The sequence below is a fragment of the Pongo pygmaeus genome, chromosome 16, assembly GCF_028885625.2.
Source record: "Pongo pygmaeus isolate AG05252 chromosome 16, NHGRI_mPonPyg2-v2.0_pri, whole genome shotgun sequence".
In the NCBI taxonomy this organism is placed as follows: Eukaryota; Metazoa; Chordata; class Mammalia; order Primates; family Hominidae; genus Pongo; species Pongo pygmaeus.
The window spans coordinates 47,155,941-47,183,496 of NC_072389.2; the positions used below are offsets into that span (position 1 = coordinate 47,155,941).

General features: G+C 46.9%; 1 protein-coding gene across 1 annotated transcript in view; it reads right to left on the bottom strand.

Annotated features, from left to right (window-relative positions):
- EHD4 (EH domain containing 4) overlaps nucleotides 1-27,556 on the bottom strand; it is a 74,342-nt gene that overhangs the window by 31,825 nt on the left and 14,961 nt on the right. The window contains exons 2-3 of the mRNA XM_054450469.2: nucleotides 23,801-23,977; nucleotides 13,125-13,222 (exon numbers count right to left, since the gene is read on the bottom strand). Coding sequence (XP_054306444.1) covers nucleotides 13,125-13,222; nucleotides 23,801-23,977 — 275 coding nt within the window. The remainder of the gene's footprint in view (nucleotides 1-13,124; nucleotides 13,223-23,800; nucleotides 23,978-27,556) is intronic.

The window sequence follows — 27,556 nt, forward strand, 5'->3', positions numbered from 1 at the left end:
TACAGTAGACCCTTCAGATGGCTACAGGAATACTGAATTAACAACTCTAAATGACACAATTATCATACAGTAAGTTTCATTTTATTACATCCCTTCTACTGGATTCATGTGCTATAGCATTTGGGCCAATTTGAAGGTCCTTGAGTGTTTCTATAGGTGTAATTAGTTGCCCTAAAGTTTAACTTATTGTCATCCAATTCCAAACAACTCTATACTGAAAGAAACTATCCGGAGGAAGGGTTGTGGAATGTATGACTTCCAAGGATGCTTAAGAAGTCACCCCATCTAACCTTCTGATATTATTATATATTAGGATGAACAGATCCAGGAATCCCGTGTCACGCACATGGAAATTGTCCATTCCTCATTTTTCAAGTGGGCTTTGTGTATAAGTCAGGCTAGAAAGTCTCATACAATATGTCTATAAATCAGACGGAGTCGGCTTGGCAAACATTACTTGCACTGAATTTTCTTGAGGCAAAATGCCAACAGACTCCGCCCAAACGTGATAAGGTCAAACATTTATAAACAAGGCTCTGACTGTGACAATGCATCTTGTCATTCTGTGGTTCAGAAGGGCAAAGGTAATGTTTCTTCAGGTTACAGTTTTCTAAAGAGAAATGTTAAACCAAGGGGATGACAACTGGGGTCAAAAAGGGCTAGAAAGCAACTTCTGACCTGAAGACCCCGCCCCTCACCCTGCTGTTCCTCTTTTCAAACATCTTGGCATTGCACAAGTGTCCAGCATGCCTGTGGACAACAGCCAGCCCTGCAGACCAGCTCTAGCAATTAAGTTATCAGCTAACCAGCTCCTCAAGCCAAACTATTACTCACAGACAGTTATTTCTGGGCTTACGTCACAGATGGAAAGAAAGACCCAGTCAGTGGGAACCATGGGAATCCACACGGGGCTCCTTATAAAAAAATGACTCACTTATTTTGCTAAAAGTAGTCCACGTATTTACCAACAGTATTTCAAAATAGTCAAATACCTCCAGAAAAGGAAATACTTTAAAAAGGTATACATGAAAAGATGCTCAACCACACTAACCATGAGGAATGAAAATTAGAATCATAATGAGATGGTGAGCATGTAAACAGGCATGCCTTCTACAGTGGCATTTTTGGCACCAGCTAACATAATAAAAAGACCGCAGTTCCTTTTGATTCCAAAATTCCACTTCTAGGAATGCATCTTAGAGTTACATCTGCACATTTTTTGGATTAGTCTCTATTTCATTTATTTTTTTACATTGATGAAGAAAAATTGTATATATTTATCATGTCCAACATGTTGTTCTGAAATTTGTATACGCTGAGGCTGGATGCAGTGGCTCATGCCTGCAATCCCACCACTTTGGGAGGCTGAAGCAGGTGAATCACTTGAGCCTAGGAGTTTGAGGCCAGCCTGGGCAACAAGGTGAAACCCCATCTCTACAAAAAATGCAAAACATTAGCTGGGCATAGTGGTGCGTGCCTATAGTCCCAGCTACTCAGGAGGCTGAGGTGGGAGGATCACTTGAACCCAGGAGGTCAAGGCTGCAGTGAGCTGTGATCGTGCCACTGCACTTCAGCCCGGGTGACGGAGCTTCAAGATCCTGTCTCAAAATAAAATAAAACATAAAATAAAGTAAAATTAAATTAAAATAGAATATGCATTCATTGTGAAATGGCTAAATTGACAATGCAATTAGCATATGCATTACTTCACATACTTGTTTTGTTGTGGTAAGAACACTTAAAATCTACTCAGCAATTTCTTTTTTTTTTTTTTGAGACAGAGTCTAGCTCTGTCACCCAGGCTGGAATGCAGTGGTGCAATCTCGGCTCACTGCAACCTCCACCTCCCAGGTTCAAGTGATTCTCCTGCCTCAGCCTCCTGAGTAGCTGGGATTACAGGCGCATGCCACCACGCCTGGCTAATTTTTGTATTTTTAGTAGAGACAGGGTTTCACCATGTTGGTCAGGCTGGTCTCGAACTCCTGACCTCATGATCCGCCCGCCTCAGTCTGCCAAAGTGCTGGATTACAGGCGTGAGCCGCCGCGCCCAGCCAGCAATTTCTTTTTTAAGCTCCTCCCTACTCAGCAATTTTCAAGATATATTTGCACGTTATCGTGCCAACTGTATACACTTGCACTGTACATGCTAAACTGTCTAAATCCACTGTGGCACTGTTTGTATCAGCAAAAGATTAGGAACAGCCTGAACGTCACCCACAAAAGGATGGCACCTATTAATTCTGGTCCATTTATATGATGGACTGCGGGAGGCAGCTCCAAAGTACAGACATGGACAAGCTACAAGATTTACTATAAGTGGGAAAATCAAGACACAGGGCAGTGGAGCGAATCCCACCAGGGCTCCACGTGAGTGGGCGGGTGAGCTGGGAGGAGCCCCAGGGTCTGCAGACAGGGTCTGCTCTGGGAGAGGAACTGGGGGATATGGGTGGTACAGACATTCTTCACTATCTTTTTGTAGCCTTTTGTCCCAAGCACATACACACCTACCCACCGCAGGGTGCTTCAGAAAGGTGAAACGCTGCATACATGGTTTGATTTGTGCTTTGCATCTTGATTTGGATTCCAACAGGAGGCGATTTTGAGAAAGAGACTAAGATTACAGGTGAATGGAGGTTTCTTGAGGAAACTGCATCAGGGCACATGTGAGAAATATCCCTAGATACAAGAAAGAGGATTACGGCAAAAAGAATTGGAGGAGTGCCAGAAGCCGGTCCCCTCAGCCACAGAACACCGCTCCCAGGTCATTCTCTTCAGCAGGTTTCCCAGCTCCAGCCCTTGTCTGCATTCTCGTGGCTTTCCATAGCTCTACGGTCAGGCCCAAATACTTCACGCACCCTCACCGCCCCTGCTTTGGATCTCTGGAAGAGCAAGGCCCTTGTCTGAGTCCCAGGACTCGGCCATCCTCTGCCCTCCCCTGGGAAATGCTGAGCGCTTGGCTGAGCAGGCCCTCTGAGCTCGGTCCGTCTATTCTGGGACCACCCCAGTCCTATAAAATGAATCATGACAGCCCCTATCACCAGTTATTAATCATGATCCATGTTAAATGGTTTACACATGTTATCTTCAAAACAACCCTGGGAAGGAAAATTCCCTCACTTTATAAAAGCGGAAAGAGGCTCACAGGGCCCCATGCTGGGATTCGAGCTCAGGTCAGCCTCCTCCAGGGCTCACAGGAGTGTGCCTGCATCTCCCCACCTCCCTCTGTCTTTCTAAGGAAAATACAGACGTTCCCTGAAAGCCTTGTTATTTTCAGCGTTTCCCCATCCACAGGCTTGTTTGGATGGTCGAGATGCCTGCCTGCCTGCCAGGCACAGGTACATGAAACCTGAATTCAAGCCACACGTGTATCCTGGGGAGGGCCTTTTGCTGTTTCCCTCTCACTCTGAGCTTCACAGATCACAGGAATGGCTGATATCTATGGAGCGCTTAGGTATGAACACAGATCATTCAGATTCTCGTAAGATCCCACTGTACGAGAGAAAGTACTTTCCCCTGTTTTAGAGCAGGGGAAAATGAAGCTCAAAGAGGTGAAGTAACTCGCCCAGGTTGCCCAGTTGGCAAGGGAAAGAGCAGGGGACAGGGAGAAACGTGCCCGGCCAGTGTTTCTCGGCATGGACTGCCGCTGCCTCTCTTCCACCTAGAATCCTGCATTTATAATCTTTCCCTCCCACCTTCTAGGCTGGGGGTTCCCCACTGGTGCACAGTGATTAGGAGGGAGAGAGGCTTTACCACCTCTAGCAACAGGGATTGAGGCTGTGTAACAGGAATGTCCCCATAACACCAGGGAAGGTTATTAAACGTTTCAAAGTGTACCTGAAAACTTCAAAAAAATTCCTTCTTTATTTTCATTAGGGGTCCCTAAAAATCCTAGCTTCCAAAGTAGGCTAGGCAGGGGTGCTCCTGCAAGCAGTGAGACACAGACTGAGGACCCAGCATCAGGCCTCACGCCCTCCCTGTCAGACACCCATGAGGCCGACAGGGTCACTTGGTGACTCCCGTGGGACAGTCACCTCTGCTTCCTTCCAAAGCCCTGCCCTGGGAGGAGGCTGGTTAGTCACAGAGCCTGCCCCACCCCATCATCTCTCTCACTCAAATTCTCCCCTCTGTTCACTGAGAGGGCAGCCTTCACCCTGGGGCATACGGAGATGCACGACAAAGCCCAGGTTGGTTTCGGTAGGTTCTCCAAGTTTGCCAGCCCCTTCTTTCACTTGTTTTGGGGATGGCAGGGTATGTAGGAGGGACAGGCTCAGGCTCAGGAGTGGTGGCTCAGCCCTAACCCAGATTCCTCAAAATGGGGCCCTCTGTATCAGAACCCTCTGGACCCTGCCCAGATGCCCCTGAACCGTGTGCCAGGAAGTTTTTTTTTTTTTTTCAAATAAATAAATGGCATTTTGCTCTGTTACCCAGGCTGGAGTACAGTGGCACAATTATAGCTCACCGCAGCCTCAAACTACTGGGCTCAAGATTCTCTTGCCTCGGCCTCCCAAGGAGATAGGACTACGAGAATACACCACCACACCCAACTAATTTATTTTATCTTTTGTAGAGACTGGGTCTCTCTATGCTGCCCAGGCTGGTCTGGAACTCCTGCCCTCAAGTGATCCTCTCGACTCAGCCTCAAGTTCTAGGACTACAAGTGTGAGCCCCTCTGCCTGGCTGAAGCAGCATTTTAACAGCTCCCCAGGTGATAACTGTCTGTGGACCCTGGGGCTCACCGTGCTAGTCTTCTGAGCATCATTTGCAGCCGTTTGGACTCCAGAGCAGGAGGGAGCAGCAGGGAGAGGCTGGCCTAGAACACATATGCCACACGTATGACAGAGAAGGAAAGGACAGCAATTGCATGGCCCAAGGAAAGAGAAAAACCAGCAACCAAACACACCCAGAGAACTGAGTGGCAGGCCCAGGGCTGTTCTTGCCCAGTACAGGAAGACCCGGACATTCCAAATAATTCTAGGTAATCAACAGAAGATTGAAAAAGACAATCCTTCGGTGGCTTCCTGGTACTCTCAGAGAAAAATCTATGCACTTCCCCAAGGCCTACAGCTCACAGCAGGTGGCGGGGGGGCCTCCTGATCTCATCACCCACCACTTCCTGGCTGCTCCCTAGCCTCCGCCTTCCCCGAACCTGCCAGGTCTCACCTACTCTCTGCCTTTGCCAATGCAGCTCCTCCCACTGCAGAGCTCTTCCCCCAACTCTCTGCCAGGCAAACCCTCCATTCTTTACGTCCAGCCTAAATGCCACCTCCTCAGAGAGCCCTCCCTGACTGCCCACCCCTTGCTGTGGGACACGTCTTTGTTTCAATTGCATTTGTTTTGTGTTTTGGCTCCTCTGTCTCCCCTAGTATATGCTTCATGAAGGCAGCCATGAGGTCTCACTGTTGCTGTGAAACCTAAGGCACCTGGTACCTGACACATAGTAGGTGCTTAAGAAATTGACCAGGGGGCACAGCAGAGTGGGGTGCACAGCAGACATTCAACATAAGAAAACCTCTTTCCCCTTTCCACTATCCTAGGAGTGAGACTGCAGGGTAGTGTGTACTCTTTTCCAAGCAAAATTATCATCAAAAATTGCTAAAGGAAAAAAATAGAAGATTTGATGTTGTTGGGGGAAAGCATCAATTACATTTTCTCATGGGGTTTGCTGCCTTCTCCGTGTGTGTGACTGGCAGCTGTATTTTGCCCTGGTTTGCATCCACCTCTCTTGTGGTTAACAGCATGCACTCTGGAACCAGACTGCCTGGTTTCAATCCCACTCAACCACTTATTGACTATTTTGGTCATCAGCCACCTTAAAATGTAGTGGCTTAAACAATAACTTCTATTTTCTCTGGTGGTTCTGTGGGTTGACTGGGCTCAGTTGGGTTCTCACTTGGGGTCTGTCAGAAGGTGATAGTCAGACAGTGGTTGGGGCTGGAGTCACCTGACAGCTCAACTGAGCTGGTTCTGTGATGGCCCCTTCACTCACATCTCAGCTGGACCAGCCAAGGAGGCTGCCTGGGCCTCTTGGCCTCTCCCTGTGACTAGCTTGGGCTTCCCTCACAGAATGGCGGTCTCAGTCACAGTATGACAACTACTAAGAGTAGTTGTACTTTTTAGATGGCATTCGGCTTCCCACAGAATGAACACTTGAAGAGATTTAGGTGGAACCTGCAGGGCTTCTTATGACCTAGCCTTAGGAAATCATGAAGTATCACTTCTGCAGAATTCTACTGATCAAAAGTGAGTTAGAAGGTCAATCCAGACTCATGGAGAGAAGACTCCCAAGGCACGAATGCTGGGAGGCACAGGTCTTGGCGTGGCGGTGGGGGGAGGCAGTATCTTTGAAGACAAGCTACCATACTTGCTACATGATTGTCAGCAAATTTCTTAAGCTCTCTGTGCCTCAGTCTTCTCTTCTATAAAATGGGATAACTGCTCCTACCTCACAGAGCTTTTGTGAGGAGCAAATGAGTTAATAATATGTGGAAAGCACTTAAGAATGCACTATGAGAGTATTAGCTATTATTATTATTACTCAAAAGAGTAAGGAGCAAATGTTTTTCTCTGATTAATCTCTGTATCCCAATGTCTGAGATATCCCGTGAAATGTTTTATATCATAAACATAAATATGAAATGCTCTATATGCAAAGTAAGTGAAGTGTCCTTCTCCCCATCAAATAAAATTTTTTGTTTTTCATGTAAAAGTCAAGGTTTCAAGTTTAGATAAAAACAGTCATTTCTCACAATCAATAATGCATTTGATGTATTAACAAAAACTCAAAATAGCTGCCAGGGCTGGCGAATGCTGTTGTGAGTCACAGTGGCGATATGCTCACATCAGGGCCGGAAGCAGTAACACTTGTGGTGTGGAATTTCCCGTGGCACCAGCGGAAAAGGAGTCTGGATGCGTTTGTCAAAACTTCCCCGAAACAAAAATCAGGATTTCCTGCTAGAGGCCCAAGTGGCTAGTGATGTCCAGGACCTCACAACCCAACCTCAGACTGGCCTTAGCCCTGGCTGGAAAACAGGATTTGCCAACAAATCATCAGGGCTGGGCCCCCGCCTCCAGAGATGGACACTTTTCTGTCACCGCCAAATCCAGACAAAGCTCAGTCAGGTCACTGAATGCAAACTCTAAATTAAAAAATGGCTTCATGATCCGCGCCTGTGGCTGCATGTTCTATTCTACATTATTCTCTACCACGTCCTCCCATACCTCCTACCCCTCAGTATTCCATGTGGCCTTCAGGACAAATTCGAGTCTCCTGCCACGTGCGCCCGCCTGCCATGGACCCATGTTGCAGCCACACGCACAGCTCCCATTCCTCCAAGGGCCCTGAGCTCACATATCTCTCTCTGTTCTTTCACACACTCTTTCTGCTGTCTAGAAGAGATATCGACAGGAAGGGCAGCCACAGTCATCTCTCCCTTGACTTGGGTGCTAGGCAGGGGCTGTGGTAAGAGTGTCATGTCTTCGTCTCACTTTGTCTGCACGCTGGCCCACAGTGCCCTGCCTTGGCTGGCTAGAGAGCTCGCCCATCTCTCCAGCCAGGCTCTGATCAACAGCCTTTCAGAAGGACAGACACATAGACCAATAGAAGGGAACTGAGGGTTCTTGGTCTTTTAGGAAAAAAGACTCATTTCTTTTTTGCATATGTGTGTGTTTTCCTCTCAAATCCTTCTTGTTACGAAAGCCTGAGAGGGGAAGTCATTCTTATCTGGACATCTCTAAGTGTTCTCTCTCCTTTCCCGAGCAAGCTTCAAAATCCGGTCTTTTGTCTTCAAAGTTCAAAAGTGGATGCGTTTGTACTTCCCTGATTGTGGTCTGCTGGTGTCTTTTTCATTTTTTTCTGCACCCCTCTTAGTCACAGCTTGGATGTCCAGGCCCCGTTTCCTAGCTCTGTCGATTCTTTTGAGATATGGGTTGAGTAAACCTTATCCGAAAAGGTTGGGACTGGAAGTGTTTTGGATTTCAGATTTTCTGATTGGGGAATCTCTGCATATATATATAATGAGAGATCTTGGGAAAGGGACCCAAGCCTAAACACTAAATTCATTTATGTTTCATAGACACCATATACAGATGGCCTAAAGGTAATTTTATAGAACATTTAAAATAATTTCGTGCATGAAACAAAGTTTGGATTGTGCCCTGTCCCATGAGGTCAGGTGTAGAATTTTCCACTTGTGGCATCATGGCAAAAAGTTTTGGATTTTGGAGGATTTTGGATTTTGAATTTTCAGTTTCAAGATGTTCAACCTGTATTGTGTTTGAGCACCTTAGCTATGTTGGCAGACCCTTGAAACAGCCTGTTCTGTTTATATCACTACCCAGGTGCCTTTTTGATTCTTGAGGGCTTTCCTTAACATCTCCTTAACATTGCCTAGGAGGACTTAAAGATGTTTGTATATAAATGTTAAAATGGTAATCAGTGATTCTGAAGTTTCTGTTATTGCCTGTCATGTTATCTGAAGTGCAGTTAGATCCTCCCGGTTTCATGTACTATTATTGTTCACTGCTTTTACTAGCAGGGCATTTTCTGTCCTTTTATTTTTCATTGTCTTCCCAGTTCTATTCATTGATTTATAATGAACAGGCTGGGATTAAGAGGCGAGGGCTTAAACATCAGGAAAAGACACTCTCGAATTTTCATTTGACAGCTGTTGTTCCTGAGAGAGTAAGTCGATCTGTTACAAAATTTAGATAGAGTTTTTTCCTTCTAGAGTTATTTAAATTTTTAAAAGGGAAAAGCTGTACTATTTTTATTACCAAAATCAAGTCTATTGAAGGCTACACAAAACCTCATATTCTCAAGAAACCATAGAAATAATCTGTGGCTAAAACAGCACCTTGAAAATGCCAAATGCTAAACAGATTGACAAGAATACCAGTTGCTACACTATAATTTTTCAAAGGATGTTATGATTGGAGTCAGAATCCGGAGGTTTGTACTAAGTAGCTGGGAACACACTTGTATTCATGCTAACTCTAGAAACAAATCCTAGATTATGTTTAGGTTCAGCATGAACTCAATAGTATTCCAGGAAACAGTATTTCAGTGGCCAGCATGATAAGAGGTCGAGTGGGAAGGAAAATGCTATGTGTATGGATAAAGGTGCTCTTTCTTCTCATCGCAGAGGCAAACACCTGGCTGCTATCGTCAAGGGCAAAGGATGTTCTGAAGAGTGAACCAACTCGGATTTACCCATACACTTCAAGAAAGCAATTTAGAAAACCGCAGGAATCCAAACATTCTTTCACTGGCTACTAAAATACAAGAAAAGAAATCAAGAAAAGTTTGTAGGACTTTTAGGAAGCTATTACTTGATCAGAATATTATTATTATAAATATATCAGAACACTTTTATCCTTGCTTGATGGGAGTTCAACACTTCACGTCAGCCAGGAAAGCTACAGGTTAGTAACTAAACTAACCTAGTCTGTTGTCCGTAAAGATTTTCTGCCAATGGCCAGGCATGGTGGCTCACATCTATAATCCCAGCACTTTGGGAGGCTGAGGTGGGCGGATCACATCTGAGGTCAGGAGTTTGAGACCAGTCTGGCCAATATGGTTACCATACTGATTACCATTTTAACATTTATATACAACATCTTTAAGTCCTCCTAGACAATGTTAAAGAAATGTTAAGGAAAGCCCTCAAGAATCAATATGGTGAAACCCCATCACTTCTAAAAATACAAAAATTAGCCAGGCATGGTGGTGGGCACCTGTAGTCCCAGCTACTCGGGAGGCTGAGGCAGGAGAATCACTTGAACCTGCGAGGCAGAGGCTGCAGTGAGCACTCCATTGCATTCCAGCTTTGGTGACACAGCAAGACTCCGTCTCAAAAAAAAAAAAAATTTTCTGCTAACCATAATTGAACTAAGGAACATTTGAGGGGTAAGGAGTTTCCATATGGAGTAGTATACTAAAAATTGCCCCAAAATCAATTGCCTTCATGGGTTTCATTTATACAGCTCCTAAACAGGAGATTTAGATGACGTTTACTCCCTTGGAATGCTACGTATTTTTTCTTTTTTTTTTTTAATAAATAGAGATGAGGTCTCACTATGTTGGCCAAGCTGGTCTCGAACTCCTGAACTCAAGGGATCCTCGTGCCTTGGCCTCCCAAAGGGCTGGGATTACAGGTGTGAGCCACTGCGTCCAGCCACTCAGCTTTTGAGGGTTAATTATCAACTGCACAAAGGGGAAAGGAGGAGCAGTGGAGGGCAGTACACCAGCGGCCACCTTTCCTCCTTCTCAGGCACAATGCCCATAAGGGCGGCAAAGACCCGCCAATAAAGTCCATGGGGGATGCTTTAAACATCTTGTGGGGTCACAATTTGTACCCAGTCTATTATCCCATGTTGACATTAATTCCTGGCAAAGGTGGGGCTGTGGTCTTATGAAGCTGGTCTTACGAAGCTGGGTGTAGGTGTGAGTATACGTGAGAACGTGGCACTGTTTGCAATCGTTTGAGCCGAAGCTGCTTTACAACAGTATGCATTCTTTGGGGTTAGTGTGTTGAAAATGTCAGCTGAGTGACTTCCACCACCAGCTGTGCCCCTAACACCGTGTGGAACCGGGCTTGGGAACCACGGCTGTGGCCCGTTGTGCTGTCATCGCTTGTGGCTCTGGGTCCTTCCCCACCTGTTGCTGTGTCCATCAGTGTGGCAGGGAGCACCGACTACCTGGAACATACATGCTATTTCTGTGCATAGGATGTGAGTAAGTACATGCCACAATAAGTCAGACCAGGATATGAGTCAGATCATATTATAAAGTGATACAAAGAACTGATCTTCAAAGCATTCTGGAAGCATTAATCCATGTGTCAACACTATTGTAAGAGAGCTACAGTTTGAAAGACACGATTACTAAGCAAAGGAGAGACGCTGCAAGACTCAGGTGAACAGAATTGGCTAAAGGCCTGCCAATGAAAACAAATGCATATGGTGGGAGCCAAAATCTGGGGGCCTTAAAATTTAGAGGTAAAAAGAAAGAGTTACCAGGACCACATATTTCTCCAGCATATTCAGTCAGAAATGGAGAAGCAGTGAAACATGGGCAGCTCAGAATAGCTATGGAACACGGGCCTGCTTTATTATCCATACTATCTGCAGAGCAACCTTTCTGGGGCTAAATTAATGGTCCTCAACTGACTCTTAAAAAAAAATTGATTGGCACTGAGGTATAAAGATACACATAAAAAGACGACCATCCACAGCACTATTTGTAAGCATAAAAAATGATTAACAATCATGATGTCCACAAATCAGCAAAATGAACTATATTATGTCACTTTAATGGAACCCAAGCAGCTATTAAAAGGAATGAAATAATCTGAATATACTGGCATGGAATGATGTCCAAGATAGACTGTTACGAGGAAAAATAAAGTTGTAGAAAATGTGCATGGTAATCCCATTTCTATTATAAATGTGTTTGCATATGCGTAGGAAAAAGTCTCTAAGAAGTGAGAGAAAACCATTAATAATTGTTAAATGTGACAGTGAGTTTTTTTTTACATTCTTATTCATTGACTGAATCCTTTGCCACAAACATCTATACTTTTATAATAGAAAATAAAGCCAACAAGATATTTATGAATAGCATTAACCTGTTTTTTTTTTTGTTTTTTGTTTTTTTTTTCATAATTGCAAGGTTGTTGGAGGCCCGGGAAAGGTGGCCTTAATGGCATTCCATAGCTGGCAAGTCCCTGACTGAAACAGTGAAGGCACAGCAGGCACCCTGGGAGGCCTCGGCTCAGCGCAGCCCCGAGCTCTCTGTGGGGCCACGGAGCAGCAGAGATGGCATTCCCAAAATGCCAAGAGAAAGGAGGGCTTATTGGCCTCGGAATCCCTTTCTTGACGCCTGTCACAGGACCCTCGCTGGCCTATGTAACTGCACTTCTGCTTTGTGAGCTGTGGGGTGTTCACTGCCTGGTCGTAACCTGCGACCGTGACCCCACACAGGCTTCTGCTCAACCCTGGCATGCCCAGACTTCTCAGCACGGTGATACCGACTTGCTGTTCAAGGGGTTGTGAAGAGTTCTCAGCCAGAAGTGACGGCAGCGATGTATCTGCTTCATCTCCTCCCTCCCAGCAACCCGCCTTTGTTTCAAGGGCCAGGGCAAGGGAATGACTTGAGCTGCCTCTGGACCTGTGATGGCAGGAACTCATCCTGACCCTCCCGATCAGGCATTTCCTCTCCGTAAGTCAACTCTGTCCTCTGGTCTGCCCCTGATGCCCCCTTCCTCCAGGATGGAGGGAGACAGCAGGCCCACCGTTTTTTTTTTTTTTTTTTTTTTTTTTGAGACGGAGTTTCGCTCTTTCGCCCACAGGCTGGAGTGCCGTGGCATGATCTCAGCTCTCCGCAACCTCCACCTCCCAGGTTCAGCTCTCGTGCCTCAGCCTCCTACGTAGCTGGGACTACAGGTGCCTACCACCATGCCCAGCTAATTTTTGTATTTTTAGTAGAGATAGGGTTTCACCATGTTGGCCAGGCTGTTCTCGAACTCCTGACCTCAGCTGATCCACCTGCCTCAGCCTCCCAAAGTGCTGGGATTACAGGCATGAGCCACTGTACCCAGCAGACCCATCTGTTTTGACTACAAAGCACAGGCCTAGAAGCAGCTATTGCCTCAGCCTTATCTTGTGAAGGCTGGAGAAGCTTATGCTTCTGCACAAGCATTTTCTATCCTTCACAGATCCCCTCTGAATGCTTCACAGTTTCTCCCTACCCCACAGCTTCCCTTAGGTAATTCCTACTCCTCCTTCAGATCCTAGTTCCAATGCTGCTTCATCCAATGCTGCCTCTCCCAACACCCCGAGGCCAAGCCAGGTCCCCTCACACCTCGATACCTCCCATTGTTTACCCCACTCCTCATCTTCATTTACTCATGTGTAACTTGACAAATGTCTTTCTCACAGAATATAAGCCCCTGGAGGGGGCAGAGTCTTTGATGCTATGAACTCCTGGTTGACACTTGGGGCCCCTTCAGCTGCCCAACAGCTGTCCTGGAGGATGGATAGAATAATATAGGGACAGAAATCCTCTGCTCACAGCAGAGAGGGCCTCAGCCAGCACTTGGTGGGGAGGGGCGGGGACAAGCACTGACCTCGGCTGATGCGCTGCTTCTCCCCAGAAAGGATGCCAGGGCTGTCGATGATGCTGATGCTCTTCAGGACCTGATTGGGGAGCTGTGAGCACATGAATCTGGAAGAGACGGATCAAAGAGGGGTCAGAAACTGGGCATCGCAGAGTGCTCCAACCATGGGGCTCCTTGGCCTCTCTGGGCTTACTGACATCTGTAAAGTGGGGGCCTGAAGGAGACTGACAGAAACTGAGGATGCCTAATGAAGTCGTTTGTGAAGTAGGAGCTTGGAGGAGATTGACAGCACCTCCATCCTGCCACAGAGAACAGATGCTGGCCCATGGGACAGGTATGGAAAGTGCACAAGCACCTGCTGCCATCTGCCACCTGATGCCTTTCTGTTCATTTTGATTTTAGCTAACATTTATTGAACATGTAGGTATCTTACAAATATCCTCTCATTTGATCCTCATATTGACCTCATGAGGTGAAGGAATTATCCTTAACGTAAGAGAGGTTAAGTAATGCTCAGAGTCACTCAGGAGCGGTGCCTTAAACCCAGGTCAGCCTGCCTCCAAAGCCATGGGCCTCACCTCTCCTGGCTCCATGCTGGTCCCTGCCCAAGCATCCTGGGCCTCTCCCCCTGGGAATCCCATGCCTTCTTCAGGGTGCACTGGCCCACGGGGCTGGACAGCCCCAAGCTCCCTGCCTATTCCCCAGCATGAAAGCTGGAGGGACTGGGGCCTGTTTCCCCATCTGATGCCCCAGGGACTTAGCATCCAGCCCGGTGTCCCCTATGGCTTTAGGGCCAGGGAAGGGCAGGCACCTGTGACACCCAACATCCTCCAGGTGCTTAGGAGTCTAGGGGAGCTGGCGAGTAGGTGAGGGGACCAGGTTGGGGAAGGCCCTGGCTGAGCATCTTTAGGCCCCTCTTGCTCCTCATTCGCCTGATACCATCTCCTCCTCCTGATCTTGGTCCCTTTCCCTGTAGTCACTGCCCTTGCATCCACCCCACGGAAGCAGAGTGGGGAGGAAAAATCTAGCCTGTGGGTCAGCAGACCTGGGTTCAAGTTCTGCCCAGCGTTTCCTGATGATCTGCTATGGGACTCTGGGTAAGGGCCTCCCTGCTCTGGGTCTCAGGTTCCTCACATGAAAATGGTGGTTTCCCGACAGGGTCTGGCGATGTCCTTTTAGCTTTCAGACTGAGTAACTCCACAAGTGATGGCAGGAAGTGCTTTGTTACTTCCACCCTAGGCACCAGGGCCTGGGCTAGACCTTTGTGAGGCATTGTGCATGTTTAAGGCAGAAAGTGGAGGATGCCTCTCCTTTTCCTTTACTATGGATGGCTGACATCTGTGTCTGTGTGGGCAGAAAGCTAAAAGCTCAATTCTTCCGTGTGGTGGAAGTGGTGGGGATTACTCACAAAGGAAAAATGCTGGGAATGCAGGACAGGGAGGCCTGGTCAGCCTCCACAGCGCACATGTGGACACCACAGCCCTGGGTATGAGCGGCCGTTACTGACATTTCAAAATCACTTTCTCTGAAGGGGCTTGGGACACGATTTTCACACAGTCTTTCCTACATTTTCAAATCGGCCCAGGAAGATATAGGAAAATATATTAGGACCCTTTTGCAGGTGGAAAAGTTGAAGCACAAAGCAGTTATGACATTCTGAGGCCGTGCTGTTAACACACGGCTGGTTGCAGACTGCAGCCTACTGTTTCTGATGTCGGTGGGGTGGAATTTAACCCACAAAGTTAAAAACCTCATAACATTAAAAGCAAGGCTCAAGTTAGTGGAAGAGAAGCCCCCCATTTCTACCTGTCTGCAGACACTTGTGCACAGTCCCCTCCTGTACCCCAATCTTTAAATAAACCCTACTACCCAACACGGGGAGAGGTTTGTGGGAATAAAGCACATGAGGCTCACCAAGCATTCTTTGTAAGTTCACAGAAAAAACCCCACCATGCCATTATTCAATTCTCTAGAATTGGGGTAGGAACAGGGCTCTGGGCGCGTCTGTGATGAACCTCGTTTCTTGTCAGGAATGATTGTCTCTCAGTGCCATCCCATCCTTTCCATCAGATGGCCCCAGACATCTGGCAGAGCTGAACACATCACACCTACGTGAAACAATTTTCTGCAAACCATTCCTGTGGAGAGGCTGATCTTTTCCCCAAACCACAAGCTCACACTCAATATCCATTTTTCCAAAACAGCCAAACCCTAGATTCTCAGGTGAGGCTAACAGAGGGATGCAAAATTTGCACACTGTTCACTCCCTGCGTGTAAAGTGACAGCCTTTCCACAGCTTCCAGGCCTCCTGACATGATAGCAGAGGCCAAGCACGGGAGCCACAGAGCAAGCCACCGTGAGATGTGCTGACGTCACCACATGGCATACAAGGGGGCAAAGCGAGGAGCCCAGGATGGCTGAAAAAGAGAGGATGAGGAGGAGGAGGGGAAGGTGGAGGGAGAGCTTTGACTGGGGCACCTCAAGAGTGGGCGGCTGGGGTTTTGTGTGCACAGCTGGACTCTGCTCCCTGAAAGACAGTGTCCAGGGGTGAAGGGCAGGCAAGAGAACAGAAAGGAGCATTGAGACCCTGTGGTGCCATGCTCATGCTGCGAGGTGACAACTGCATACGAATGCATTCCTATGAAGTTATGCTGGGATCAGAAAAAATCCTAATGGTGTTCTAGCAATCATGCCTCACGCTTCTGCTCTGAGAAAGGGAGGCGCACAGCAAACATCCTTGCTGTGTGTATAACAGCAGTGCAGCGGCAGTCGTAGCCCAGTAGTGAAGAACGTGGGCTCTGCAGTCAGCACTGCCAAGTTTATGTCCCGACCCCATCAACTCACAGCCATGGGACTGGGCAAGGTATGTCGTGTGACTCCTCTGCGCCCAGCCTCCTCCTTTATAAGCAGAGGCTCACAGCCCTACCTGTAAGGTTGCGGTGAGCCTGGAGTTAATGTGCACGGAAAGTGCTTCGAACGGTGCCTGACACCCAGTAAGAGGGCCCTGGCCGGCCCAGCTTATTGAAATGCTTCCAAGCACAGATTTGCTGTCCCAAGATGGATTTCCTACTCTTTCCTGGGGAGATTGACACCAGGAGGATCTGTGCCTTGCCCTCTACATTTCACGTAAAATATGCAGACACATGCTGGTTCAACCCAGGAGCCTCACATGGCTTTTTTGAGTGGCCCTCACCCGAGGATGACCTGATAAATGTTGTCTTCTGAAGTAAGAGAAGAAGACGGAGCAACTGAAGATCCTAGGCTGCCCCCCCAACTCCATATCCTCTCCATGTCTAAGGAAGGGCCAGGGGTAGCAGAGACGGGGGATAAAGTAATGGTCCAGGCTATGAGGTCTCAGGCAAGCTGCTAGGAGTCCTGCCACACAGTAAAAGGAGAGAGTAAAGCCAGGCACCGTGACCCTCGCCTGTAATCCCAGCACTTTGGAGGCTGAGTGGGGACGATCTCTCGAACCCAGGAGTTCAAGACCAGCCTGGGCACCATAATGAGACTTTGTCTCTACAAAAAATAAAATTAGCCGGGCATGGTGGCATGTGCCTGTAGTCCCAGCTACTCAGGAGGCTGAGGTGGGAGGATAGCTTGAGCCCAGGAGGTCAGAGCTGCAGTGAGCTTTGATAGTGCCAGTGCACTACAGCCTGTGCAAGAGAGTGAGACCCTGTCTCAGATAAATACATACATACATACATATCTACAGAAGGAGGGGGCAAGGAGATTACTTAAAATTTCCCCCAAACACTAAAATTCCAATTAAATGATCAGCATTTTAAAAACTAGACTTTTAGAAGAACCAGAAAGTACCTTAATACTGATTTTGATTTCTCAACAAAACAGTAATATCTGTAGTAGTTATAATAATAATAAAATAGCACAAACATTTCCTCACCTCTTACTGGGTGTCGGGCACAGTTCGAAGTACTTTCCATGCACATTAACTCCAGCCTTACTGCAGCCTTATGGGTAGGGCTGTGAGCCTCTGCATTTAGAGGAGGAGACTGGGCACAGAGGAGACACACGCCATAACTTGCTGAGAAGTGATGGAGCTGGGATATGAACTTGGCAGTGCTGACTGCAGAGCCCAGGTTCTTCACTCCTGGGCTACTATTACCATGGCACACCCTGGAACCACTGCTGTGTGGCATATCACGTGCAGGGCAACATCCTAAAACAAAGGCGTGACGTGCCACAGCCCTGGAACTCACCCCCAAAGAGGCTTCCTTGTGTGGTCTGCTCTCTACCTAGTGGTGTGGAGTGTCAGGGTGGGGAACAGGAGATAGGAAATTTGGGCTCCAGACATCTCCCTTACTCACTCATTCTGAGACGTTGACCTTGCACAGGTCTCTAAACCTCTCTGAGCAATTCAACAGCCCTGCGGACTTCCACGTGTGCCATTAGGTTCAAATAAACCTAAGCTTACAGCGGAGAGAGTATAGAATTGTTTCAAAGTACTTCTTTTCACCCCAGCCCACTTTATTGATGAGGGTAAAACCAGAGAGATAATACAACCTCCTAAATTTGCACAGTAAATAGGACACAACCCACAAAGAAGACTTTGACAACTGAACTGTAAAAATTCTTATTATATGGTCCTACCACAAATGGCTGATCTTATCTTCCAGTGCCTAGGAGGAACTAGGAACTGAATTTCACATCCAGATTACAGCAAAGCCCCTGGTTGCCCGATTAGATTGAAACTAATTACCACTTTTAAAGGTTAAAGATTGTTTAAGACTGCCAATTTCATATGGTTCAACCTAAATATGTACTTTTATAAATCCCCTCCTGACTGCCACAGGGGAAAGCCCAGTGCAATGGCCCAGCCAGGAAGGTCTGCCTGACCCCAGGGAGAAAGGCATTTCTGGAATGTCAGGACCAGAAATGTACAGGCAGCTGCCAGTCAAGAACAATGGTTTAGGCTGGGCGCGGTGGCTCACGCCTGTAATCCCAGCACTTTGGAGGGCCAAGGCAGGTGGATCATGAGGTCAGGAGTTCAAATCAGCCTGGCCAACACTGTGAAACCCTGTCTCTACTAAAAATACAAAAATTAGCCGGGTGTGCTGGTGAGCACCTGTAATCACAGCTACTTGGGAGGCTGAGGCAGAGAATTGCTTGAACCCGGGAGGCAGAGGTTGCAGTGAGCCAAGATTGCACCACTGCACTCCAGCATAGGTGACGGAGCAAGACTCTGTCTCCAAAAAACAAAAAAAACAAACAAAAAAACCCCGATGGTTTAGTGACCAGGGAACTACCACAAATCTTTTTTATTATTATTATTTTTTTAGAGACAAGGTCTCTTGCTATGTCGCCCAGGTTGGTCTCAAACTCCTGAGCTCAAGCGATCAGCCTGCCTCAGCCTCCCAAAGTGTTGGGATTATAGGTGTGAGCCACCGTGGCTGGCCAACAAATCTTGAGGTTAAAGAATAATGGGGAAAGCTTCAGCAAGTTTATTATAGATAAATGAACCACAATACACATGCACAAGACAACCCAGTTATTCCCTCAGATTAAAAAAAAATTATTTTGCTGGTGAATCAAGAGTGATTCTTGGCAAGAGCCTGTTTTCCTTAATTTCTGCAGCTAAATTGGCTGGGGGAAGCAGCACATGCTTGGACTGATGCTGTGAACTTTAGTAAGTCAGTTTTTAAAAATTCCCAGTGGTACACAGTGACTATGAAATATTCAAAACTTGGCTGGGCACAGTGTCTCATGCCTGTAATCCCAGCACTCTGGGAGGCCAAGGCAGGTAGACTGCTTGGGCCCAGGAGTTCAAGACCAGCCTGGCCAATACGGCAAAACCCTATCTCTACAAAAAATACAAAAATTAGCTGGGCATGGTGACACACGCCTGTCGTCCCAGCAATCGAGAAGCTGAGGTGGGAGGATCGCTGGAACAGAAGTTGAGGCTGCAGTGAGCTGTGATCGTGCCTCTGCGCTCCAGCCTGGGCAACAGAGTGAGACCCTGTATATATATATATATACATATATATATATACACATACATATATATAAATTTGGCCAGGCATGGTGGCTCATGCCTGTAATTCCAGCACTTTGGGAGGCCGAGGCTGGTGGATCACCTGAGGTTGGGAATTCAAGACCAGCCTCGCCAACATGGTGAAACCTCATCTCTACTAAAAATACAAAAAGTAGCCGGGCGTGGTGGTGGGCACCTGTAATCCCAGCTACTCGGGAAGCTGAGGGAGGAGAATCACTTCAACCCGGGAGGCGGAGGTTGCAGTGAGTCGAGATTGCGCCGCTGCACTCCAGCCTGGGCGACAGAGCAAGACTCCATCTCAAAAAATAAAATAAAATAAAAACTCAAAAGCTAAACTGAGTGAAGCCTCGCTTAATTACAAACACAGAAGTAACAAATGGAGTAGAAGGCCAATAATACACCTGTGTATTTTATGATGGGGGAATCACCATTCAAGCATAACACAGTGGTTGTTTAATCATCACCATCATCAGGCCCAGCTATAATGACCGAGTCCTGGAAGAGCTGTTCACATTCCTTCAGCTCAAAGGGAAGTTTCAAAATTTCAATTCCCAGGGCCAATGATTCAAATTATTTTTTAGAAAGAAACAGAGGCAATGAGGAAGTACATGAGATTAAGAATTTCTTCTGTAGAAGATAACAATTTAAAATAATACTAGATCCTAGACTAAAAATGTCTATAGCTATCTGAATTTGAAAATACACGCATTACCATTTTTTAGAAAAGGAGACTGAGGAATAACATAACATCTTATTCAAAAGCAGACTGCAAGGGGAAATGTCAGACCCCAATGCCTGGCACTTCTTGAACTGACCCAAGTACCCTGGCATCTCAGAGGATCCAATGCTCTGGGTGCCCTTGGCTGTCTCCTCCTCTGTGGGGGGCAACTGCCTCCTGATAGCAACCTCTGGAACGTCAACAAGCACCTCCCCAGAGCTGCTCCCATATGGGCCGCTGAGGAATTCGTTGTGAGCACAGCCGTCTGCTAGAGTTTCAGAATGTCCCACTAAAGCCATTTCCATAGACCTCTGTGTGTTCTACACTAAACTCCTTTTATTGTTCAAGTATGGAATTTCTCTAATATAAACCTTTTTAAGAATTTATCTTGATTTCTCAGAAATGCACCATAGACCCCCTTGTCGCTCCTTAGAAGCCAGCCTGGGAGGCTGTGACTCAGGCTTTGCTGGTTTGCTTAATGGTGGAGGGTGTTGTCCCCCTCCAGGTATCACCTGGTACTTAACTCTTTTAAAGATGCCCCTGGGGGCAGATGCCCAAGCCAGCACTCCTTAAGGAGAAGGCCAGGTAATAACCATCTGTCACAGGGAGATTCTGGTGTGGCTGCTTGGGGGAGAAAGTTCTCCGCAGAAAACAAGCAATTTTCTTTACTAGGTGTTACATTTTGACCTAGTTCCCAGAGAATTATGCTATGTGAAAAGAGGTTTGCCTCTAGTACTAACCCTGTGCTGTTCCCAGACGGAAGCTATAATTATGTACACACATTTGAACGCCCTAACTGACTCTTTCTTAAATAACTGCTGTGTGATGCAGTGGCGCTGTCCTGTGGATACTATTTAATGAGGCTGTTTACTCTTAAGTAGCTATGAGTTTACATGAGGCATGTCCCTTACACGTGAGCCTGACACACACTTGGCTAGAAGGACAGAAACTCCTCTTGGCCAGTGCTGAGCAGAGGCATAGGGTGCGGGACAGGGGAGAAGGGGAACCCTGGATTCCAGTCCCCTCTCTGCCCCTTCCTGATGGCCTCTCCCTGAGCAAGTCATGTCTTTGCTTTCTGCTTTCTCATTTGTAGATTGGCCACAGTATTGTCTGCGTTATCAACCCCAAAAGAATAATGTACATGAAATTATGTAAGTGATGACTTGGGACATAATCACCGTCATCTTCATCATCATTACTGGAGGGCTACATTAGGAACAGCCTTACGAGTTAAATAGGGGGCACTGGGCAGTGATTCCCAGTCCAAATATCATACTATTCGTCAGCTGGCCTGGGTTCCAATCCCAGCACTGATCTCACTGGTGGAGTGACCCCCAGAAATTAAAGTAACCTCTTTATGCCTTGATTCCTCCCCCTCCATTGAGGATAACAGTAGCACCATGTCACAGGGGTTCTGTGAGGATTTAAAGCCAATACACAAGTCTAGAACAGAACCTGACACATAAATGCCATATAATTATTTGCTATTATTTTTCTATATGTTATTCTGAATTCAATTGACACTTGCTTTTATTATAAGGCATGGATTATTTTCAGCAAGTTTTAAATTCTGAGACATGAGCTTTGCCATACAAAATCGTTCCTAAAAATTTCTTTTCTGTACTCATCTGTCATGTGCTTGGGATTTGAGAAGAAAAAAAAAACATATTTTTTTTGTTAGGAAAGTAAATCATTTGCCAAAATAAAACAAGCCAATAACCACTCTTCCTGGTTTCTCCCTTGTGAATTCGGACTTCACAAAGTGGGGATTTGAAAAAAGTGGCAGCTTATTTCATTAAGCCTTTGTTGGGCAAAAAGAGCCCCAGACAAAGGGCAGTGGCAATGAAACCAGAGGACCCCAAGGAAGACTTCCATAAAGACAGATCCTGTGCCTTGAACTTTCTGGGGCCTCCTGTTCTGATCTACTTCCCCTCCACCCTGGGCCACTCTGTCCTGAGAGATCTGGAGAGTTGACCCTCTGGGGTTCTCCCGCCCAGGGCTTAACCCCCTGTCCCACAATGAGACACTCTGGTGCCAACCAAGTCAGCTCTGGAGTTGAAGAGTAAACTCCTCCTAGAAAAGTCAGCCCTGCAGCTTGGAAAAAAATCACCTGGACAGTGTTCCAATCACCATCAGTAATAAGATGGAACTCCTCTGGGACTCCTTCCACATCACCTGCACGTTTCTGTTCATCCCACTGCCAAGTTCCCTGGGTGCTTTCTTTGATTTGCAATAGGAGCATCAAAAAGCCCCTAATGGAGAGTTCAGCTCCCCAGAGAGTTCCATCTTCCACAGAAGGCACCTGTGGAGGGGCCTGGGTGGCCCTCCGCTGAGCCAGTGCACAGCATCCAGCACATCATTCATTCCACAGGCCACGTGAATGGTGCCCCTGGAGCTGCGCGATGAGGTGCTTTGGCCTTTGAGAGGACAGCAGCCAGCTGGGAGGATCCGTTCCTATTTTTAAAAACTTCTAGAAAGGAGATGTGGACTGTCAGCTCTAATGCTACTTCCTCTCCCTAAAGAGGCTCAGATGACCCTCCCTAGCTCTGTGCCTCCTACAACCCACTCCCCCAAATCAGCCACACGAAAGCTAGACCCAGGAAAGAGGGAAATAGAGGGGTGGGAGAGGGATGATAGGAAAAAAGAGAAAAGCATTACACAAAGGCTAGGGGTAGCAAATAGGAGGTGCAGGAGGGAGGAAGGAAGGCAGATCCAGTGGGAAAGGGCAGAGCTGCAGCCAGGGGCACCAGCTGGCCTGTCTTCCCCACCCCAGCAGCCCTCAGTTCCACTGGGAACTCTAATGAAAGGTTATGGGAGGAGTACAAATAAAACACATCTCCAAGTAAGGCAGAACCTCAGTGATCCCACAACTTTACATCTATAAAATAATGACCACGTAGGCTGGGTGTGGTGGCTCACACCTGTAATCCCAGCACTTTGGGAAGCCGAGGCGGGTGGATCATCTGAGGTCAGGAGTTTGAGACCAGCTTGGCCAACATGGTGAAACCCCGTCTCTACTAAAAATACGAAAATTAGCTGGGTGTGTTGGTGGGTGCCTGTAATCCCAGCTACTTGGGAGGCTGAGGCAGGAGAATTGCTTGAACCTGGGAGGCGGAGGTTGCAGTGAGCGGAGATCATGCCACTGCACTCCAGCCTGGGAGACAGAGTGAGACTCTATCTTCCCCCCGCAAAAAAAAAAAAAAAAAAAAAAAAAAAGACCACGTAAGAAAATCAGCTTTTCATGTTTTTCACTCTGTTTCCCTGGCCCTGCTCTGATGAAGAAGGAAACAGCTCAAAGCTGGGAGTGAGAAGCAAACGGGACAGCCAGGGAGGTGAGGGGACCTGTCCTGGAGTCAGCAGGTAAAACCCGAGTGTCCGGTGAAGCTTAGGCGTCCTCTAGGCTAAGCTCTCTGACTGCAGAAGCCCAGCGCACCATGCCTGAGAGGTGTCTGTCCGACCAGTGCTTAACATTGCCAGTGACGGGGAGCTCACTGCCTCATGAGGCATCCTAATCCATTTCTGTGCAGCTCAAATTATTAGAAATTTGTTCCTTATACTGTAAGCATTTTTATTTTTTAACTTTTAAAACTTTTTGCAGAGACAGGGTCTCACTTTGTTGTCCAAGCTGGTCTCAAACTCCTGGCTTCGAACAATCCTTTTGCCTTAGCCTCCCAAAGTGCTGGATTACAAGCACAAGCCACACACCTGGCCCTGTGCAGCCTTATAATGTCCAATCCTGGGCCTTAGCTCTGCCCTCTCAAGTTACCCAGAATAGGCATAAATGATCATTTCCTATGATAGTCTTTCAAATATCTTAATATGATAAACATATTTTGTATGACTTCTAGAGCAGACATTCTTTGTTCTTCTGTTTTTGAACCTTTATATGTAACTGGCAGGAATTCAAAGAAAAGGTTTAAACAGCCTGACCGAAGATGGCAGCTTGCTGGTCCTTACCGATTCAGGAAAGCGTTTCCAAAGCGACTGAGCTTTCTAAACGGCTTTTTGGGGTCCACGACTAAAGCATTCCCTGGGGTGCTGCCCTCAGTCTCTCCATACATCACAGCGATGAAGGAGTCAGTGGTGGGCTCCGGACCAATCCTCATGCCTGGGAAATCCTGCTCCAGTAGGTATCTGGGAGATGGAAGAAGAAGAGAAAGCTTAGCATCTTATCGCAAAGTAAGAGGCCAGAAAGCTGCCAGGGATTACCAATTTTTTTACATAATCATTTAAAAATGTAGAAACATAACCCTCAAGAAAAGCACAGCGATCCTCCTTTGCATTTCTGTTGATGCAACAGACGCTACCCCAAGGGAAGTGTACCGCGCTGGCTCCTGGGCATCCTGGAAGCTCTGTTCAGGCTCAGCTCCCTTAGGGGAGCCTCCCTGACCTGCATGTGGAGATACCTCTTGTGGGGACACCTCTTCTGTGGTCCCTGGGCACCCTGTGCCTGCTGCCAGCATGGTGCTCAGCATGTGTACTACAATTACTTGTTTATGGGCCCTGCAAGGTGTCTGAGCTGATGAGGGCAGACTCATGTCCCAACCATGCCAGGAGGATGATCTTCGCCTTATAAGCCTTGAAGGGGCTCAAGGGAAAAAACCTGCACAGCCTTCTGCAGCTCCCCATTCCTGCAACTAACAGTCTATTTGGTCCTAAACTATTTCTTTGTTTCTAAAAAGTTCTGACTGATTCCAATGTAAGCCCACAATCTGTGACTATTTCCAGGGAAAGAGAGAAAGTGCTGAATTCTATCAAATGCCAAACACAATTTTTCTATCTTTAAAAGAATGAGAAATTAAGCCACCGTTTAGACCTATGTTTTCTATGTAAATAAAACTGGAAAAAAAATTTTTTTTTTTTGAGACTGCATCTTGCTCTGTTGCCCAGGCTGGCTGGAGTGCAGTGGTGCAATCTCGGCTCACTGCTGCCTCGACCTCCTGGGCTCCAACAATCCTCCTGCCTCAGCCTCCCAAATAGCTGGGACTACAAACACACACCACCATGCCTAGCTAATTTTTTGTAGAAACAGGGTTTCACCATGTTGCCCAGGCTGGTCTTGAATGCCTGGGCTCAAGCTATCCACTCACCTTGGCCTCCCAAAGTACTGGGATTACAGGCATGAGCCACCGCACCTGGCCTAAAACTGAAATTGTTTAGCAACCTTAACGGGCTATATTCTAAACCTTTAATTGATGTCATTGCTAGTTTTCACTTCATCCAAAGTTTCTACGTTTCTGTGAAGTTGTGGCACCCCAGAATAGATACACCATTAAAATATGTCTCCTAAATTTACAGTAAATCTATCTGATGATATCTTTTATCTCTAAATTTAGAGAAAAAAATCTGCTAATAGCACACGGCATTTACTGAGTGCTCGCTATATTCCTGGTATGGCACAGAGTCTTCTATATTGTTTCACTTCATGCTCTGAGGTGGATGATGACATTATCCTCGTTTTATTTACAGGTGGGAAAACTGAGGCATCAGAGAGGCCAAGCGGCTTGCCCAAGGTCACACAGTGGACGTTCGAGTGGAAATGGAATGCAAGCATTCAGACTCCAGAACTTGCAGTGTCTTCAGAAACGGCCTTGAGTTAGTGGTTTGCTCAGGGGTGAAGAGCAAAGCAAAGTTCAAGGCCTCATCCCAGGGTGCGGCACTTGGCATGAGGGACGAGGACCCTCATTTCCTCTCAGGCGAGAGGAAGAGCTCTCCACAACATCCCCCTGCACAGTCCTCTGGCCACCCTGACAACAAGGGCCAGCTCTCCCTACTCTCCCTGGAGTAAAGCTGGGCTCAGGAGGTGCTACCGTTTCAAAATGTGTTCAGATTTAATTTTTAAAATATCTTCAAAAGTTTCTCCATCAAAACCTTTGTGTCCCTAATAGCCTAGAAATGTTCGTGTTGATCAATTCTTACTCATTCCACACAAATCTGAGAAATGCTGGTAAAAGTTACTGTGAGGGATGGCCCACTCTGTGAAACTCCAGCCTCTGTGGAGTGGATGCAGAGCGTGTGGGCTCCATATACCCATGGGAATGTGGAATTTAGGTTTTACAGCCCCTCTGGGATCTCAAGTGTGAAGTCATTCAGCAGAGAGGCTGGAATTCAAAGCCAGATCACACTCTTGCCTCCACTCACGTCCAGATTGATTTTTACGCCCTGTGGCCTGGATGGGGCTATGTTTGGAGGCTGGTAGGAGAGACTGAGGGAGGGGAGACTGCTGGGGAGGGAGGGGCTTGGGAGAACAGCAGCCAGTGTCACCCAGCTCCCCGCAGCACAAACAGTTCGCAATTCACGAAAATGTGAGGTGCGGGAGTGGGTTTGAAGCTTGACAGGCACTTTGCTCCAGAATCAGTGCTAACAGCAATGGTGGGCTGGCCAAGATGGCCTACAAAAGGTCACGCACACTGATTAAAGGAATGAACCAGACGAGAACTGCAGCATGTGCTTTTCGGGGAAGAGCTCGGTGTGGAGCTCCACCTTCGGTGGCTCGTGGCAACATGGCCCCTTCTCGGCACCTTCACCAAGCCTGGCCAGGAGGAGGCCCTCCAGATTCCGGGCCAGGGAGGTGAGTATATGGATATCGTAGTTAAGCAGTGAGTCCCCAGCTGGACAATCACTCACACAGCACAGGTGTTGAAGTCAGACATCACTGTTGAGGAGTGCCTGAATTACTTTCTGATGTTTCATTTCTGTACAAGTACAGCAAATCCCACTACTTTTGAAATAACAGGGGTTTCAAGGAAAAATATAAATGAAAAAATTGTTTAAAGAAGAGCAGATGTTTCCTACTTTCAAGTTTATATTGTAATCGAAGCCAGAGTTTTCTAAGTAGTGACCCTACCAGACAGAACTTTAACAATAAATTATTTTTAAAGTGTGCTTCAAATGTGAAATAATTTGAAGTCAAAGGTGTCCCCCTTTGACTGTGACCTTGGTAAATCAATCTCTGGATCTCAGACAGAGAGGAAGAACTAGAATTAGGAAGAATTACTGTATTATAAAGCTTGCTTGCATTATCAATTTGTTTGGTGATACTTTCTCTCACAGATAATACAAAGTTAACATTCAATGTTCAATTTCACTATCAAAGAAATACCAGTAAAGACAGAGCATATTAACAAATTTTTGAAAACTCGGAATCATCAATGCTGGCAAGGGTCCTGTGAGATAAACACCCTTATATATGTTGGTGGCGGAATAAGTTGGTCTAACTTCACTAAAAAGCAATTTGACACCATGTGTTAGAAGCCTTTAAAATGGGGGTCTTGCTGGGAGCGGTGGCTCATGCCTGTAATCCCAGCATTTTAGGAGGCCGCAGTGGGAGGATCGCTTGGCCTAGGAGTTCGAGACTAGCCTGGGCAACGTGGAGAAACCCCATCTCTACAAAACATACAAAAATTAGCCAGGTGGTGGCGTGCATCTGTAGTCCCAGCTACTTAAGAGGCTGGGGTGGGAGGGTCGCTTGAGCCCAGGAAGGTCGAAGCTGCAGTGAGCTGTGACCATGTCACTGCACTCCAGCCTAGGTGACAGAGTGAGACCCTGTCTCTAAATAAATAAGTAAAAAATAAACTCAAATGGGGATCTTGCAGAATTGCTCGTGCTGGTGTTATCTGAGGGCCTGTTTCCTCTCCTCTCTTGGGCTGTCATTTCCTGCAGGGCATGGTCTATATACTCAGTATTTTAGAAACCTGGAATCTGGTAGGAACG